This window comes from Varanus komodoensis, unplaced genomic scaffold (genome assembly GCF_004798865.1).
Source record: "Varanus komodoensis strain SLA01 unplaced genomic scaffold, ASM479886v1 scaffold67, whole genome shotgun sequence".
Taxonomy (NCBI): Eukaryota; Metazoa; Chordata; class Lepidosauria; order Squamata; family Varanidae; genus Varanus; species Varanus komodoensis.
The window spans coordinates 1,281,186-1,299,934 of record NW_025336308.1 but is presented as its reverse complement, the minus strand read 5'-3'; the positions used below and the strand labels follow the sequence as shown (position 1 = coordinate 1,299,934).

Here is an 18,749-nt window from a genome sequence, read left to right as displayed (position 1 = left end):
ACTGCTACATATCACTCCTCTTCATTTAGTATTGCTTCCATTCCTTTTTATTTTTCACATCAGATCCTTCTTCAAAAGCAGAATCTACAAACCCTTGGATGGATTGCAGTAGATTAGCAACCAAACCTGACTCCCAATTATTTTAGAAAAGGGACACAGGATTTTTCTTCCCCACCTAAATTAAGCTGCTATCATTCTTGATGTCTAATAACTTTGGTATTATTTGCACTTGATTATTTAAGTCGCCCTCCTTCAACATGGGCCTTGCCAGACACGCTGCCCTGCGGCTCCCATCATTCCAAACCAATGTGGTCATGGCGGCTTGGGATGATGGGAGCTGTTGCCCAACATACCCAGCGGGCACCAGGTTGAGGAAAGCTGATCAAGGTTATCCCAGTATGTGGTACGTATTTCGTTCCAGCCGCAGCACCAGGCTCTGCCTGTGGTCCCAGCCTTCTAATTATCTCAGCCTGGACTTAATGTCCACCCTGTACCTGTGCTAAAAAGTCGGGCTCTTGTGTCATGGCAGGCACAGAACAGGTTCCATGGAGATGCTGAATCTGTACTCATTTGCTCTCTGGCTCTTCTGTTCTGCCAGGCTGTTTCAAGATCAGCATGACAGATCGCACCTGGAATGGCGTAAAGGAAAGCTTCAAGCCACGTTCCTCCAGCGGCAGGTGACTGTTTGGGTCAGGTCGCTCCAGGAGGTCACACCTGGAAAAGGGGGTGCCGTTGTTTTGAAACGGAGCTTTTTCAAGCCATCCAGTTGCTGTAATGTTATGTTTCTCCCCTGCCCCCAGCATGTTCTCTACTCACATCACGGCCTCTTGGACTGGGAGGTGTGTTTGGAGCCAGGTGACCACAGTACTGCCGTGTGACTCGTAGAGGCGGACTATCAGTGCACCTGGCCTCTCCTCAGCCTGGAGACAGACAGACAGACAGACAGACAACCCACGCTCAGAGCAAAGGTCTTCCCAGTTTTGTGCAGTCACTCTCCCTGGGACACGCTTCAGATGCAGAAGGACACAAAGGAGAATCTTGCCTTGGAACACCCTTCCCCAACCCGGTGCTCTCCAGACGACTGGACTGCAAGTCAGCATGCCTGACTATTGGCCACGCTGGCTGGGGATAATGGGAGTTACAGTCTCATCTGTTGCTGGGGAAGCCCGCTTCCTTGAGAAGGCTTTAAAAAAAAAATCAGACGGCATCCTTGGACAAGCGTTTGCAAACTTCGTGGGGGAATGGGACAGGAGGACCACTGCTCAGCCTTCCACGGTAGCGCGGAGAAATCAAGAACAGAAAAGCTAGCCAGTTTCCCTGCCGAGGTTGCCGGTTCTCTAAAGGCACAGCTGTGCGGACTCTAGAACGGAGCCCCTGCAGTGTTTGCGCTGCTTCCCTCTTTCCTCACAGTCCTTGGGGCCTGGAAAGTTTGCTTCAGGGGGGCAGAAACAGCCTCAAGAAGCCGACTGAGCTCTCTCGCCAACCCCACCAAAGACTTTTGGAGAAGCCCAGCTCAAGCCCTAAAAGCTCGCCTGGTGCTCCTCTCCCCCTCCCTCGGGCCGCTTACCTGTTTCACCGTCTCCAGAACCACCGCTGGGGCCTCCACAGAGAATGCGCTCCAGGCTGGGCCCGGGGCCGAGCTGCCCAGCACTGTGTGAAGGGGGAAGTTCAGGTTGTACGCGTGACGGATGACCCCGGCCTCCTGGAAGGACCCTGTTCAAAAAAGCGCCATTTAGTGGAGGCAGCGAACACACGTTTGCGAAGTGGGAACCAGCGCTGGAAAGATGGCCCTGTGGGGTAAGGAAGGGGGCCTCCGCCACCCCCACTTCCCAGCCCCGCTTGGAGGCAGCTTGGGACTTCCCACTTGCGCCTGCGAAAGCCAGGTGAGAACTTTAGGCTTGCTTACCCAGGTGAGGCATCAGCACGTAAGTGAACTGGTGGCGCCCCATGTCTGCAGTGGCATCAGGTGACTTTGGCGCTCGCAACCTTCATGGGCAGAGGAGAAACACGTCTTTGTATTCATTTAAGTGATTAAATCCCACTTTTCTACGGAAGAGCAGTGCTCAAGGCAGCTAGCGATCAAGTGAAAACATCGGAAACGTGGCAAAAAAAGCCCCACGACCACGAGAAAGACAGACAGTGAAGAAAGCCTTTCAGCCACAGACCAGCACAAGGTCCACTGGAATGAAATGTCTTTCCCGGCCAGCAGAAGGGCAACGGGGATGGGGCCAACCGAGCCATCCTCGTCAGCGGCTGAGAGCGGCCGCCGAGAAAGCCTTCCCTTGTCCCCTCCAGACATGCCTCCAGCTATGAAAAGCATTCTTGTATCAAACAGCTGCTCCGGGAATCGCCGGGCTGGTTCTCTTCCTGCCTGGCCAATACCTGTCGCCCCCCAAAACTTACAGGGAAAGGCGCATCGTGTTGCCACGGACCGAGCAGCCGTATTTGCAGTCGTTCAGCAGTGCAACCCCAAATCCGTGCTCGGACAGGTCCATCCACTTGTGGCTCCACACCTGGGGGAAGGGAACAGCTCAGCAGAGAAGGTGGGCAAACCGCGTCTGATTGGGCACGCACGGGCCTGGGGCTTGGGCAGCAGTGTTTTTCTGGCCAGAGTCCCCACGGTCCAGAAGCCAGGGCCAGCGAAAGAGTGGAGGGAGGGGGCACAGAATCTCTTTCAGCCCAGGGGCCACATTCCGTTTTGGAAAAGGCCAAGCGGGGAGGCCCAAAATACCAGCATGTGTTAGGAGTTCTCACTACCAGTAGCTAAGTCTTTGGGGAGGCATTTCGATCTTTTAGAATGAGCTGGGCAGACGGATGCCAAGGATGGGTGGAGGGGAAGGGGCTTCCCGTAATGGGAACCCCAGAGGCTCTGCACTCCTGCATAAGCTTGAGGAAACGAGCTGAGGTGCCTCAGCACATGCTCACTCCAGGGTTCAGGGCCAGAGCTGAGCTCGGAGTCCTTTCAGGCGGAAATCATCTCCTGGTTTTCCTTCAAACTTTCTTGGGTTCGGTAGTGTAAAAATGGACGTATTTATTAATTAGGTTTGTACCCTGCCTTTTTTCTCACAAAGAACTCGGATCATTCCCCTTGACAGCCACCAGTTTGGACGGCTTTGAAAGGGGACTGATCAAATTCATGGAGCAGCAGCCATCAGTGGGTCCGGGATTCCGCCCCCGCCCCCCCGCCCCCCGGGACTACAAAATGCGGCAATGCCGTCTGGCACCTCACCTCGAACTTTGCCCAGTCCCAGGAGGTGTTGGAATGCGTTGGCCTCTGCAAGTGGCCAAACTGGATCTCGTACATGGCGTTTGGGCTCCGGACCTTTAGGGGAAATTCCACTTTGAGGAACTTGTGGGCTTCATTCCAGTCAACCTGCAATCGAGAGGCAAACGTGCTGCAGGGCGTGAGCACCGGAGGCGCTACGGCCCACGCCGAGGTGAGGGGCGCGCGGCCGGACCTGCGTCTGGAAGCGAACGCAAGAGCTCGGTGCTGCGTCCAGGACAATCTCTTGGGTGAGCACGCTCCTCTTGCCGATGCGCAGGGAAAACCTCACACTGCCCCGTAACCCCCCTGGCAGGACGATCTCCGGGGGTTTGATCGGCTCTGCGATGGGCTTTCTGAAAGAAAGACAGGCGATTGCAGCAACGGATTTGGTCCAGAAATGGAGGCTGCAGGGGAAAGGAAGGACAGGGACGGGAGAGATGGGTTTGTTTTGCGCAGGAACAAAGCCATCATCCAGGTGGCCGAGGACAAAAGCCCAGAAACTGCTGTTTGAGCTGAACATCTAGAAAAAACAGGAGGTTTCAGCTGGCAGATTGGGCTTCATTTTGCTTCCTCTCTGTGTCCCATGCCTCTCCCATCCCTGCCAAACGGCATCCGGGGTGTGTCTAGTTGAGTGTTGTCGAACCAAGAGCAACTCTCCAAGGTCTCGGGCACTGATCCTGCCCTCAGCTGCTTTCTGGTCCCGGTGGGAGGCGAAGGGATCGAAGCCGAGCCTTCTGCTTGCCCAGGCAGGTGCTGAACGGCTGAGCTATTGTCCCTCCCGTTTGTCACGACACTACATTGATCACCTGGGTGTTCTATTAAAAGCCTCCCTTTGATTTCATTCTGAAAAGCTTTTGCGCATGGGATTAAAAGGCTTCCTGGCATTTCATCCTGCCACTTTTGTGGGATACCTTTGAGGTTTTGTATGTCTGGAGTGAAGGAGCGTACCTGCTTCTTCTCAACCCGCCCCCTCCCCCCGACTCATGCTAACGGAACAGTCTCTGCCATGTTGTCTGTCTTTTATCTTGGGTGAAAGAGCCTGAGTGATTCAGACCAAATCCTGGCACGGGTTACGAGTATTAGGATGGGCAGCAGCACCTGATCTGCATTTCCAGCTGCTAAATTTTAGAAAGAGTGTGTGTGAGAGAGAAAGAGAATGAATACATGACTGAAGGAGTGGCTTTCGGCAAAGAGGGGGTCTCCCTTATCCTTTTACTGGTCGGTTGCCAGAATCCCAAGAGGCACAAAGATTTCTGCAGCACGTGGACCAGAAAATAAGGCCACAGTCATGTACCTGGTCTCCAGGTGATAGTCCATCACATCCCATGCATCCCAGTACAGTGGAACATCATCAAATACCACAAACTGGTTAGCACAGAAACCTTCGGGGACCACCTCTCTGCAACAAAACAGAATGATCGACAGAACTGCGTCACTTCGATTTCCGGCCGATGGCTAGAAATTGGGCAGAAGCAGATGTCAAGTTAACTGTAGGAGGAAGGCCTTGATAGTAAAAGCCATTTGATGGTGGAGCCTCACACGGTGTTGAGAAGAGATATCTGGCCGGGTTTTGTATTGGTCCCCTTCATCTCCACCCATCAGGGGATCAGGCAAGGGAACCTCCCAGGTTCGCTTCCAGTTCAACCCGCGTGAGTCCGAGGAACTGCCTTTTGGACTGCAGGACAATCAAGTACCGTGTGGTTTTGAAAGTACCTCTCCGAATGGGTCAAGCGGAGTGATGTCACGCGCCCCAAGGGATCCAGACGGACTCGGACAACACCATTCCTCATGGTCACGGAACCATCCGCCTGGGAAGGAAGTTTTACGGATGAAACGGACTTCCTCAGACCCTGTGTGGTAACCAAAGGGGTTGCCTTGCCAACACTTAGGGGTCCCCTCCTAGGCACACCGAGACAGCGAGTCTGATTGGCTAGGCTGACTGCTGATTGGCTAGCCTAAGCCCTGACTGCTGACGTGATGGCTAAATCCAGCTTCTGAAAATGCAGCCCAACTCACCTCCCTGGATACAGTCACGGCATGTGGCGGAGGCAAGGAGTCCTGAACGGCGCAGCAGCCCATGCTGGGAACGGTCACCAAGGCTGACATGAAGCGGCACCAAAGGAAATGGCTCGTTATTTTTCCTAGAATCAGCCCAAAGGCAGACATATGTGCAGGCAGGGGCCCAGTAACCCCCAGAGGCCCCCGAGTGAGACCCTCTGCGCATTACTGGATTGCCACGCTGTGGTTTGCGCATGCCTGGGAACTGGGGGCACAGCGGGGGGACCGATCCGCAAATGTGGGCGGCACAAGCAAGCGGGATCAGGGTTAGCGTCCACAGTAAACATGGCCGGGCACTTGTCAAGGGCCCATGGCCTCAGCGTCAGGGTGGGGCGAGCTTGTCTAGAGAATGATTCGCCATGAAATTGAAATCGGAGCATCGCTAGCACCTAATGCCTCGGACCCTCCTGGGCCCATGCGGGAGATGACTTCGGTTCGTTCCCATGGCAATGTGTTGACAACCAGGAGGCGCCCGTCGCTCTCTTGACCGCTCACCAACAGGCCTCCAAACAAGGTCTGCACGGCGTCTTTCAGGAGCTGAGCTCCAGCGCTGCGGATTTCTGGGGGAAAAGGGAAAGTATTTCCGTTATGGGGGCTTGCTCATCCACTGTGAGCAGAGGCAGTATTCACTGTTAAAAAAGGAACCTTGCACAACCAAAGTATCGCTATTTGCACAAATGGCACATGAAACTGGGAAAGCAAAAGAAGAGGAGACACGAAGCAGGACATTTTAATTGGCACAGTCACCCTGAGTCAAAAGAAATCCTAGTCAATCATATGTGGTTCTGAATTTGGCCGGAGAAGAAGAAACAAGTTGGAAGGAAAAGAAAAATCTGCTTGATCTTTTAAATTCTGTATGCACAGATTGTGTTTGGACATCATTGAACATGATGCTGTATCACAGCAGGAGCAAAGCTAGCTTTCCAGCCAATTGCGTGCCTTCCCCATTCTCCTTGTGTAGCCCAGCCACGAGGAAGGGATCAGACATTTCTGCTTCCCTGTTCGAGTGGACCATCAGAGCCACGTACCACGGAAGCCCACCCACTGCCATGAACTCTGTAGCATCGAGGGTCCCCGGTGGGGGAGAGTTTCCTTCCCCCGTCGGCAGTGACTCTCCAAGATCTTCCAGCCCCACCTGGAGGCGCCGAGGACTGAACGCGGGATATTGCGGCACGCAAAACGTGCGCTCGCGCTGAGCGACCGTCCTTCCTCCTCAGGCCCAGAGAAGCGGCACAGTGCCACACAGCTCTGCGGGCCCTGCTGAGGTGCGGTCTTCCGCAGGTGCCCAGCTATACCGACTTCAGAAGCCAGCCCTGCGGGCTGTCCTTGCCATGCCTTTTCCCTCCTGCTCACCTGAATAGTTTCTCATGGCATCCTCGGCTACCAGTTGGATACAGCTCCCTGGCAAGACATCGTGGAATTGGTTCAGGAGCAGCAGCCTGCAGCCAGAGCAGGGAGCAAAAAGAAGCATGGCTCGAGCTCACACTCTGCCCACTTCCCTTCCAGTGAAGCCGCAAGAGAATCAGGCATATTGGCTTCCTCCGGAATTTATTCTTAAGACAGGGCTGGGGAAAATCCAGACGCTGACTTATTTCCTGAAACATCTTCAGTGCTAATTTGAAAGCTGAGAAGTTTCTGGTCTCTGTTGTTAAGATATATTTAGCAGTGTACCAGGAGGACAAATGGTTTAGAGATCTGTGGATAAGCCCATATGGTGGCTTGTTTCTTTCTTCTGGCCTACAGTCCTAGCCTCCAGCTCGCATTCTTCCATTTGGATTTGGTCACCCATGTTAATATTCTTCCAGCCACACATTCCCATCAGCTGCAAAACACTTCTTATTGATACACTCTTACCTCCAGAGGTGCTGCAGTTTAGCAGAAGGGTACTGGAAAGAACTTTCCTTCGACAAGGCAAAGCTACTCAGAACCTCGATGTCACGGAGAAGGCGCTCGCACTCTCGATTCCCCTTTTTAATCTGATCCCCAAAACAGAACACACGTGGGCGTTAAAGAAATGTAGGAGCGGCGACTAATGGACAAAAGGAACATAACAAGCAGTAAAACCCAGTCCATTAAAAAAGACTGTAAATCTTACAAGGAAGTCCAATGCGCAATTCTCAAGAAATAAATCTGGCCTTGAACTGTAGTCTTAACTACTATACAGTGCCTGGTGCTAAGACACTTAATCAAAAAAATATTAGTAAAGCTTTTCAAAATAAGCAGCAGTATAATTGCTCCACTCCCTGCCAAAAGAAAAGTCACATGTTAGCAACATCTGTCCAGTTTGGGCCACCACCAGAAAGAACCTGCTTCTGGCACTTTCCTGCCAAGCATCTTGCCAAGGTTACCTGGGAAAGAGCGGCACATGCCGCCCACGGTGCATAAGGGCTACACACGGGAAAGGCAATCCTTCGACTTCAAGTGGCAAGACATCGCAAAAAGTGCACCACGTTGAATCTGCACCTCTCCCAAGGAAAGATACGAGACTAGAACCATTCTTCTCTTATCCCAAATGCGTCTCCTCCACCAGTTTTATCCTGCCCGGCACCGAACGCTCTAGAGGTACAGCTCATGGAATATGGCCTCATGAGGGGAGATGGAGTAATGCATGGGACATTTATGCAGACCATTCCCTGCCTCTGTGTCTTGTTTTAGGAGGCAGGAGGCAGGAACTGGGGAACACACGGGCCTGCTCACTCAAAGCCAGACCGGGCGCTGCAGCTGTGAGCGCTGACCTTACCCTAACCGCCGCCGACAGAGACAGGTTCTGTGCCTTCTGACCTGTGCGTGGGTGGTGTATGTGCCATTGTGCAGCTCCAGAAACAGTTCTCCAACCCAGGTGCAGAGCTGAGCCTTTTCCGTCTCCAGAGCAGAGAAAAGCTGGTCAGGGGTAGACATCTGAACCCTGCAAGAAGACAGGCGCTGCTGCTAATGGGAATGGCCGAACTCCCCATTAGCCTCAGTCACAGGCGCCTGGAGTGCCTGATCCTGCCCGATCTCGGAAGCTACGCCGTGCCAGGCCTCGCTGGAATCTGGTTGGGCGACTTAAAACGCTGTGAACCTCTGAGAGCTTCAGCTTCGGACAGGGCCCTGCTCAGTACAGCTGCCTTGCCCCACAGCATCTCTGCCCAAGGGCTCTGCTCTCCAGGGCGCCACCTGCTGTTTCAGCTACTAGATGGAAGCTCAGACAGCCTGCGCCCAAGCCCAGCGGCACGAAGCAGAAGCTCCCCATTGCCATCCCAGGCCTCTCCAGGCTGCGCTCAGAAAAGAAGTGATGCTGCCGGCCAGTGACGATCGGGCTTCCCCAACCTGGCAGCTTCCTCGTGTGTTGGGTGCCCATCAGTCCCAGCCAGCATGGCCCAATGGGCAGGGATCCTGGAACTGTAGTTCAAGAAGTCTGCAGAGTACCATGTTCAGGAAAGGCTGCAGTAGGCGAGGCGACGGTCTGACCTAAGGGAGCTTCCTACGTTCCGTGCTTGCCTTCTCCCAGCTCGGACTCTGGGTCCTGCTTTGCTCCATTCAGGGAAGCCACTCTCCTTGGGTCCAGCAGAAATCTGCGACACACTTGCATCACTGCGCTGTTTCTGGAGGGGCTGACGCAAAGAGAGACTGACCTGGGCAAGCCATCGGTGTCCTTCATCCTCCTCAGCCTGTCCAGCATCTTCTGCGTCGGTCCACCTCCTCCGTCTCCAAAGCCAAAGAGAGCAGCACTGTGGTTCACACGGCCCTTGTCCTTATTATTCTTCACGGTTTTTAGCATCTAGAAGAGACGTAGCAACTGTTACATTTGCCACAACAGGGTCCTCTGGTACAGAGGCATCTGAAGGACATGTTACATGTTTTTGTTAGAAATTCACCGATTTTGCATTTAAGTTTTTTAAAGAAATCTAGGGCGGCTACCATCTAGGCCTGGTGGCTTGCTAGCTTTACTGATCTTTATACATAAGATCAAGCATGAAATCTCATGGTTATTATTTGCCTTAGTTCCTCAGACACCCTTCTTAAAAAATACCTTTTCAGGTACAAGTATCTAACTGGTTTATTAGGGCAGTGAATTTTAGCAGACTACTTCCCCAGAGGTATAAAAAGTACACAAAGCAAGACTGCAATATTCTCTTAGGTCTGGTGTTGCAGTTACCTGCCCTCAAAACTGACAGAAGCTTTACCGGACCCCATATTCCACCATGACTTCAGCGACTTTCACTTCTTCCTTTGGGGAAGAAAGCAGGACCACAGAAATCGACTTCACTCACCTCTTCCACACAACCAGCCAGGCCGTAGGAATCTGCAGGGGGGAAGTGGGCCAAAACCTGAGACCCATCAATGCCTTCCCAGAAAAAGGTGTTGTGCTGTAAGGAGAAAAAAAGGTAGCCAATGAACAGCCCAATCCTAGTGGTACTTAATGAAGTTCCATGAAGTCCATGCAGCACCGGACATCAAAGCTTCCAGAACTCTAAAAACAGAGCCATGGAGGCTTCTAGACGAGTCCCTGTGGCCACACCAGAGGAGAAGAGAGTGCGCACATCGACACTCACTGTTGTAAAGTTATGCTATGGTTTAACACTACATCTGAATCAGCTCACTAGTGCAGATGTCCAAGGCCCGGACTCGCACAGCCAAAATGCTATTAGCTAACAAACTCTTCCAAACACAGGTCTGTGTTGTTACACTTCCCCCAAATTCAGAATGTCAGGCCAGTAGAAAACATCAACAAAGGGAGAAATGGATTCCGAATTCTTTCCCTGCCCTTCAACACTGCCCAGGCATCAGCGAAGAAAAAGCTGATGGACAGGCTTACCTACCATATGAAAGTTTTCGAACATCACATTATGCACATTATTATTCTGAATGTTACCACATTCCATCATATGCCCCAGTCCCTCCAGATCATTGGAAAAGTTTGCTAACCTACTAGAAAAATTTTAGCTGAAGGCTTTGCAATTCTATAGTCCATGCATTGCAACTGAACTGAAGAATGACTGTCTTCTAATTATTAATCTTATTAAAAGCTGTTGTTATAACCACTGTAAACCACCTAGAGAGCTTTGGCCACAGGCGGTCTAGAAATGAAATAAATGAAACTTTAGGGCTAAGTTTGGCCCATGCTCCTTGTACTGAAAACATCTGAAAATGAAGTTTTTAAAATGCTAATAAGCTTATATGTTTGGCAGGATCGGGGAAGCCATCAGCCACACTTCAAGCACACCTGGGCACCCTTTGGAGCGAGGCAAGTACAGCTGGTGATTGCTCAGTTTGCATGATATAGACTGTTTTTTCACTTAGAAAAAAGGGGCTCACCGGGAAAGAATTCACGAGGTTCCAGCTCAACTTCTGAGTTAGGAAACGGCGGATCCCGCATCCGTGCATCACTTGGGGAAGCTGTGCCGAGTAGCCGAACGTGTCTGGCAGCCAGAACTGTCCAAAAAGGAAACAGAAGCCAGATGCAGCCAAATCCCCACAGTGTCCACTCAAGGAACCACCTGGCCCAGCGGCCTTGATCCGGCACTGACCAAAGGAGGATGCAAAAGCCATATACCTCCCTCAGTTGTGCAGTGTGCACACACTTGCGCACACAAAGGTGTTCTCTGAAGGCGGATTTCTATATAATGGGGTGCAGAATGTCCAGGTAAGGTGGTCAGACCCGTGGGGTCCCAAGCTGGCCCTCCAGGGTTGCTCGGGGTCACACACTCCCCCCCAGACCCATTTGCCCTGGTCCGTTGGTGGCTTCCTAGCAGTGGCGCTTCTCTTCCCCCATCATAAAATGCTTTTCCTAAGACTTTGGTATTGGCAGAGAGATCTTTACGGTATCCGGGTATTTTGACCGCTGCTCGTTTTTGTTTTCAGTCCCACCTGCCACTGGGACATGGCCTCCAGCGACGACTCTGGGCCCTTGGACTGAAAGAGCGGTGCCCAAGAGGGCCACGTGGGGCTGAGGGGGTGTCGGGGCTGCACAGGGGGGCTCGGAACATCTGCTGCTGGTGCGAATGGAAAGGAAAACTGGTGGGGGGAGGAATGGAATGGAGTGTTCTGTTCAGTGCCGGCGGCCTGAGAAGGAGCAACCGCACCCTGCAACATTCTGCTGCAGAAGTCACTCTAAATAGGAAAGCTCTGTTTGGGTTACGCATAGCAAAGAGCCACTGAGAGGTCCATCTTTCAGGAATAGTTCCAGCTATGTAGAGCTGGGCTGTTTTGCAGAATACAACAGCCCACATAGCACAATGCCAAGAGTGCCAGGAGTAACCCCCTAACTTCTGCAGTTCCATTCAGAAGCTGCAAAAACGGGTTAGATTTTTCAATAGCTGTTGCAGCTCCCCTACACAAGCTGTGCAGTGATAGAGCATTGCTCTGATTGGGGTTTCTGGCTGCCAATAAACAAACAGGCATGGGGAAGGATCCAGCTCAGATTGTGCTTAGGACTGTGAGGGGAAGTGACACTAAGATATACATGTACCTCTAGACAGAGCTTCCCAAACTCCTGCTGGAAGAATCGCTGTCCCTGCAGGAACTGCCGAACCATGGATTCCCCACTTGGAAGGTTCCCATCCTGGGGAAGAATCACATGTTCCCAGAATCACATTTAAAAAATGGGTTTTAATAGTGCATTTAAATGTGATATTTAGTATCTACCTTGGAACTACTTAGGAGCATTTTATATTAAGCATATGCAGACACAAATAATCCTATACATTTATTAAGTCTCTAACTCTTCGTTTCCCTTCCAGATCTGGCAATTATCTTCACACTTGACCCATCCCAAAAAGGTTCCCTCCACAGCCAAGAATTAACTTGATTTTCCCATTCTTGCCTTTCAGGATCCAAAGGGAATTTAAGTTGTACAGACCAGAGAATACAATGAAATCCTGTTTATCATTTACAAAACAGTACAGTGGAAAGTATGTTGGAAAGAAGACCAGATTTCACGTTCCCTGGCCTTAGAAGCCTGTGCTGCACAGCTACCAAGAAAAAAAGAACGAGGCATCCTTACCATTTCTACCCAGGTGCCTCCAACAGGAATGAAACGCCCTTCTTTTGCAAAGTTCTGAATCATAGTATACAGGCCCGGATACCAGTTCTTCACCCATTCAAACTGCTGAGCCTGTAGAAGGAGGAGCATTAAAATTGACTAATTTTATCCACCCTGGGGGCTTACAAATGAAAAATAAGCCCGAAAATCCAGCTCTGAATGAAGTGTGACTCCAGAAGTTTGAATTAATATTCGACCTCATTTATAGGGATCAGTTCTTAATATTTATTTATTTGAAGCACTTTCCATCCTGTTCTTCACAGCTCCCAGGATACCTTACATCTAATTAATAACTCAGTACGACAGTCAGTCTCCATGAACAGACATGGCAGACAAGGGAAAAAGGATGGAGAGAGAAGAGATAGAAAAATTAAGGATTTTGGTAGTCTGGTACATCGGCACTGCTTCCCCTGTTCCTCTGGGCAGCCACCGGAATGGCTATTGGTAGGGACAGCTGAGAAAGGAGCAGCCCCCCGGTGTGGTCTTCCTTCAGGGCTAGTGGAACGGCTCCCCTCTCAACTACTCTTCAGCCAACCAGCGAGGCTACTGATCTCGTCTGAACCGTGGTGCCAGCAGCTTTCCATTTCTCCAGGCCATAAAACGATTGCTTTTAGAAGGCTTACCTTTAAGAAACACCTTCAGAAGACTTCTGCGATAAAAAACAACCCACATGTAAAATCAACAGAAACAAAGGTGTGCATATACGTGTCAATACCTGTGAGCAGACAAAGGTGAACTCTGGATTCTTCTCCATCAGGCGTATGACAGTTACCCAGCTGCGCGCGCATTTACGGATCGTCTCCTCGTAGGGCCACAGCCAGGCTAAGATGACAATTGCAGACATGCGTCGTTACGACTGTGTTGCCCAGCCCAACAAATTCCGCGCTTTTCACTGGCACCTGGCTATTTTGGAAGACACAAATCTACTTCCTGTATTACTACAGTCCCACAGTCACTGCCTCCCTGAAGTTCTCTATTTTTAGGGCTTTTCTCAGGATCAACTTTCCGTACTTGTCTCTGCTCTATAATACTATGCTGTGAGAAGCCGAGAACTCAGCAGTTCCTTCTTCAGCACAGATATTTGAAAAAGTACAGAGCTAACGGCCTTTGGGTGTATCTGATCGGAGAGGCCTGGACACCTGCAGAAGTCAACTTCCTTAGACCCCCAACAAGCAGCTATTCACTGTGGCATTTGTTTTGATTTTGTGGTGCCTGCAAAGTCACAATGCTATCACAATTCTTGGCTTTCCATAGGCCAGGAGGCAGAATATGGTTCTCGACCTGAGTCAATGTGGCAGTGCCCCATCGCATGAATGAGATGCTGGCTCTCTCCGTTCTTCTGACTGAAGAAAGAACAGGCAAGCTGATGCGCTTCAGGAAAAGTCGACGGGTTGGTGACATCGCACAAGTTCACCATCTGGTTGGCTATGTAGAGTGCCTGGAAGCTCCGCTGGTTTTCCTCTCCCAGATGCTGTGGGAAAATAAACGCATAAAGCCTACGCTAGTAAAACCCGTACCCCGAATCAGCCGGAATCGAGGAACACTTTTCAGTTTTGGAAAACTGATTCCTGAATATGAACAACCCACGAGGAGGATCGTTGATTAAGGGTCTGCTACATTCAGATGCTGTTCGTGAATTATCATGCAGTTCATACCATCTGTTGGACAGGCTACCAGGCAGAGCTAGTCAGAACTGCAAGCAAACATGCAACCAAGCCAAGCAATTCTGCACCCTATGGATTTGTTGGCAGCACTGAATCCCACGCTTGTCGCTTTCCAGCATTAGCTAGAAACCTGGATACATTAAAGTGGGGATGCAGGACCTGAGATGCAAAGGTCAAGCTGGCCCTCCTGTGGTCCCACTCTGAACCTTGGGGTTCTATGGGTGACATTGTCACCTACCCCTGGTTTCCCAGCATTTCCATGGTTATCCCCACTCTAAAAAGTTAAATGCTTCTCCTAAGGCCCAGTTAGTAGCAGAGAGCTTTAAGTTAAAAACTGCCGGGGACTGCCCCTTTTGCTTTGGCCTCCCACACCACTGGAATGGCCAACTCTACCCGAGAGCTGCCTCTTCTGAAAGAGGCTCAACTTACTGCGTTAGACAATAGCAAAAATCTTAACCAATGCATAGCTGACACTGAAATGCTAGAAACACGAGCAATGAACTTCACCGTGGCCATGTCGCGAAGGATCTCAAAGTCCACCAGCAGCTCATGGACTTCCCTGTTGAAGACCACCAGCTCTGCCTTGCGCAGGGAGAACCTCTTGTCTGGATCAGGCGGTGCAATCATGCTGCCCTTCCCAGCTCCAAAGAGACCATTACAGGCGACCTCCACATACAGAGACAAGCTGCAGAAGTAAACGAAAGCAACCGGCGCATCCTTTTATTGATTACTACAAGGGCTGGGAACAGGGCCTTCCTGGTGGCTGCACCTACGTTGAGGAATGTCATGCCTAGCTGCTGCTCCTCTTTAGATGGACACTCGGCCATTTTGGCAGGCAGAACTTTGTATGTTGTATCTGAGCTCCAAAGCAGTGGGGCAAGCACAGCCAAAGAGGTTTCGATCCTATAGAAACCAATTCCCTCAGACATCTTACTCTCCTAGTTGCTAGCCATCTGCAATGAACTGCCCCCCATTGCATCAGATGACTCTGCAAGTCACTGCTTTAAAATCAAGATTTGATGAGTCTGTTTTTTAGATGCTAACAGAGTATACAAAAATCAGCTCACATCTAGATAATCTGTCCTTTTTACCTTTCTAGAAAACAAAGAAATGTCCAGTTGGATTGGAGACCTTCCTTACTCACCTGTGTGGGTCTGTTTCTTTTAGATTTTCTGTCAGAATATAGCTGGTCTTCTCACCTTCTTGAGTCAAACCCTGTCAAATGGGAAATAGCTGTTTACCCTTCCGAATTACCTTCACTGCCAGGAAATGGGAGAAAACTTGAGCACATCCTGACAGGTTCTGCCATAATGGGAGACAGGAGCCATATAAAATCTATGGCAAGAGGCATTCGCTTTCATTCTCAGCCCAGTGGGAGGAATTGCTGCATTGCTCACACAGGGACCTTGGGGGGCGGGGGGTCATGGTGCATCCCCTGCCCTATGCTGACCCAAAGAGAGAAGTGTTGAGGGGGATTTTGGCTCATCCATGCTGATAATGTTTTCATGATTGCCGCTTACCTGAACAGGTTGAGCATCCCTCCAAACCATTCCTTCTCCTTCACTTTCCCAAAGAAGGTGTACTTCCTTTCCTGCCCATTCTCTCGGGATTTTGAGTTCTACTTTAAACCAGCAGGTATGCCACCTGAAGAAAGATTTACATTTCTGGACTGTTTTGAAAAATTACCAAGATTATTTTAAATTTCCATGGAACAATTTCAATGGGATGGTTGCTCAACACTTTAACCATGAATGGAAGGACACATCAAATAACCTACATGAGCAGCTTAGTGTGAGCGTTTTGTTTTACTGTGTAAATTTGGTTTTCTGGTCCTTATTTTTATTCATTATTCATTTCTAAATTAAATCTATTTGTCAAATAGTAGACATCAAGCACAGGGAAACATACTCCCTGACAGGCATTTTCTGCTTCATTCCAGAGAAAAATTGCTTTGCTTACTCCAAGAATAAGGTACCCATTTGCTTATTATAATCTAGAAAAAAGATGAACATTTTATTTCTCTGTTAACATAACCAAGGTCAGTTTCAGTATCCTATGTCCCCTTCCTTGTTCCACAAGGGAGTACTTACGTGCTTCCAAAAGAGTCCCCAACTTTTACAGGCCTGAATTCTTGTCTGATAGCTTCATTATATGGAATTCGTTGAGGAGTTTCAAAGCAGGACAGAGATGTCAATGGGCATGTATCACCAAACAACCTGAAATTAACAATATGCAAAAATGACATCAGCTTTTTGAAGTACTTTTTGAAATGATATCTACAGGACCAATTAAATGTAATGATTTTGGTGTCTCACTTTTGTTTTCGTGATTTATATGCCACCACCAAGCCAACGGGCATTTTCATGACAGTTTTAGCTATTTTCATGAATTATAATTTTCATTTGTGTGTTTGTTTTCGCAGGGCATGTACACCTACGTATCTTGGCAGACACTGTAAGCTACAAAAAGGTTAATAAGGAGATTTGACTCACAAAGGTATTCTCTTGCCCTATATGACATGCATCAAGAGGTAAGTAACTCAGGTGGCCAACTGGGTACACAGGGCCATGGCTGAGGACTAGAACCCGGGTCTCCCCATTCCTAGTTCAATGCTCTAACCACTATGCCACACTAACATGTACGCTTTTCATGGCAGAAAGCTAAAACCGCACAAGCTACAAGGGCCGCTTCAGCCCTTCGCAACAACACAGGAGCTTTTGCAGTCTCATAATAAGAACCAAGGCCGCCTCGAGGTTCTTCGCCCTTATGGTTTCAGCCTAACACGGCCGCATCAAATCGGCCGTCCGCAGAAGGGAAAAGAGGAGCGGGGGAAGGTTTTCGTGACGGACCACCCAAGCCCACCTGCCCCGCAGGTTGCAGTCAAGGAAGTACGTGTCGGAAATAAACTTGTCCACCCGCTCGAGGGTAGTGCGCCGGTGCTTCAGTACCGGCGGGTTTACAAGTGCTCCGGACCCCGCCATGTCTGCTTAAGATCCAAGCGCCCCCCCCCCAAAAAAAAACACTTCGGGTGCGGCAGGGAAATGGCTCCTCCGCGTGCAGAGGCGCTCACATTGGTTCCGGCCTTGGCCGAAGGCAAAGAGCCCGGGAACGCTGGCGGCCAAGGGCGGCCCGGCCTTTCCTTGCGGGGCCCGAAATTAATCCTCCTCGGAATGTGAAGACGAGCCCACGGAGAACAGCTCATCCGCGCGTGTGTATCAAAGGGCTTAAGGGGTTTGAGGCCTGCGGACCTAATAGCAACTTTCCACACTTCTTCTCTGTGAAACTGATACTGCACCTTTCCCCCATGCAACTCAAGATGGTGTAGCTTGTCTCCCTCCCGTCCCTGTTTTATTCAACAGTCATTCTTTGAGGTGGCCTAGCAATTGGCCGAAGGGCATCCAGTGGGAATTTGAATCCAGGTCTCCCCAACCCTAGTCCAGGGCTCAAAACTGTGCACCCCAGATGTGCAACTCCATCCTGCCCAAAAGCTGAATTCCGCTTCAAAGAGGTTCTTGGGGTGGACCAGTGCTTTTTTTGTCATAGAATGCACCGGAATAGAGTTCCGGCACCTTTTTTTGACAGATTTTCCAAGTTTCAAAAGTAACTTTTGAAAATTTGATGTTTGGTCCATGTGGATTTGAATCGCCCTGTCAAGCGTTAGCAGGTTGATGGCAAAATCATTAAAACGGTGCATGCGGGCTGCTTGTGTGTCGAATCCGATGCATGCGTACTTTGTCCGCGCTGGTTGTGATGGCGCTGCTCGGCTTGTGATTAGTTGTGTGGTCGTGTGCCGAGTGCCCACTGCAGGCGGCGACCGTTAAGTTTCATTACACAACTGACGTGTGTGGGTGTGTACAGTGATTGATTACATGTGAAAGGTAAATAATTTCATGAGTTCAGGCACCTTTTTTCTTACAAATAAAGCACTGGGGTGGACCATATTGTAACTGTATATGGTAAGAGTAGGGTATAAAACAAACAAATGTAACAAATGGGATGAGATCAAAGGCATAACAAGCAGGGCCAAAAATAGTACTGTTTAGCCAAAAGCCTTTATTCTCAGTATACCTTAAACTTTGAGAGGAGCATTTCAGCCACTGAAAATACGAAAACTGCACAAATGCTGTGAAACCAGCAAACTGCTGGGACTTGCAGAAAAGGATGCACGAAGGAACGCCAGGGCCTGGCGTTTGGCATCCATGTCAAATGTTGTTTTACAGACTTGGAATCAAATTAAATGAATAGTAGCATTAAAATGTTTACAGGGAAAAATAATTTAATGAAATACTTGTGGGTACTGAGTTTGATTGTGGGAAACAAATTCAGGTCCCCGTTAGCTGGACTGTGTCACTGTGGTAAATCTCAACTTATCCCAGTGTATGCTATGCCGCTATTATGCCAAATAAGCACATTAAGAATTTCCAGGCTGAGTCTTACAGCCTGATTCTAGTCACATTTACTAGGAATTATATCTAGTAAGACTGACTCACAAGTTCATAGGATGGGTGGCCCAACTGCACGCAATGTTTAGTTGTTAGTAACTCCAATGAGACAAAGAGACATAGAATTAGTAATCTGGTTCTTTTAGGCATATTTACTCAGGATTTAACTGCTGCAGAGGACAACTGGACTCATTCCCATTTTCCCAGTAATGTTTTCTTGAAAACAACTCAATGGAGCCGTTTCCCAACTCCAAAGTGCGGTCAAGGCGCTGCAGCGACAGTGTTATTAGATGGCG

The 18,749-nt window shown here is 49.8% G+C and overlaps 1 protein-coding gene across 2 annotated transcripts; it reads right to left on the bottom strand.

The window, feature by feature from the left end:
* Nucleotides 1–15: 15 nt before the first annotated feature.
* On the bottom strand, nt 16–16,994 carry MAN2C1 (mannosidase alpha class 2C member 1). Of its 2 annotated transcripts, none has more exons than XM_044450583.1 (26): nt 16,874–16,994; nt 16,102–16,227; nt 15,532–15,655; nt 15,156–15,226; nt 14,519–14,696; nt 13,629–13,818; nt 13,063–13,169; nt 12,309–12,419; nt 11,775–11,867; nt 10,622–10,738; nt 9,577–9,672; nt 8,938–9,083; nt 8,105–8,228; nt 7,178–7,299; nt 6,677–6,762; nt 5,713–5,883; nt 5,282–5,364; nt 4,979–5,073; nt 4,560–4,664; nt 3,459–3,618; nt 3,230–3,373; nt 2,404–2,513; nt 1,907–1,986; nt 1,568–1,713; nt 817–920; nt 16–714 (listed from the first exon to the last, which is right to left on the bottom strand). In XM_044450583.1, the coding sequence occupies exons 1-26, from the start codon at nt 16,990–16,992 to the stop codon at nt 567–569; spliced, it is 3,156 nt and encodes a 1,051-aa protein (XP_044306518.1). In that variant the 5' UTR covers nt 16,993–16,994; the 3' UTR covers nt 16–566. The 2 variants fall into 2 exon arrangements, with proteins under 2 accessions (XP_044306518.1, XP_044306519.1); XM_044450584.1 differs by lacking the exon at nt 16,874–16,994 and adding an exon at nt 16,327–16,760.
* Nucleotides 16,995–18,749: the final 1,755 nt, after the last annotated feature.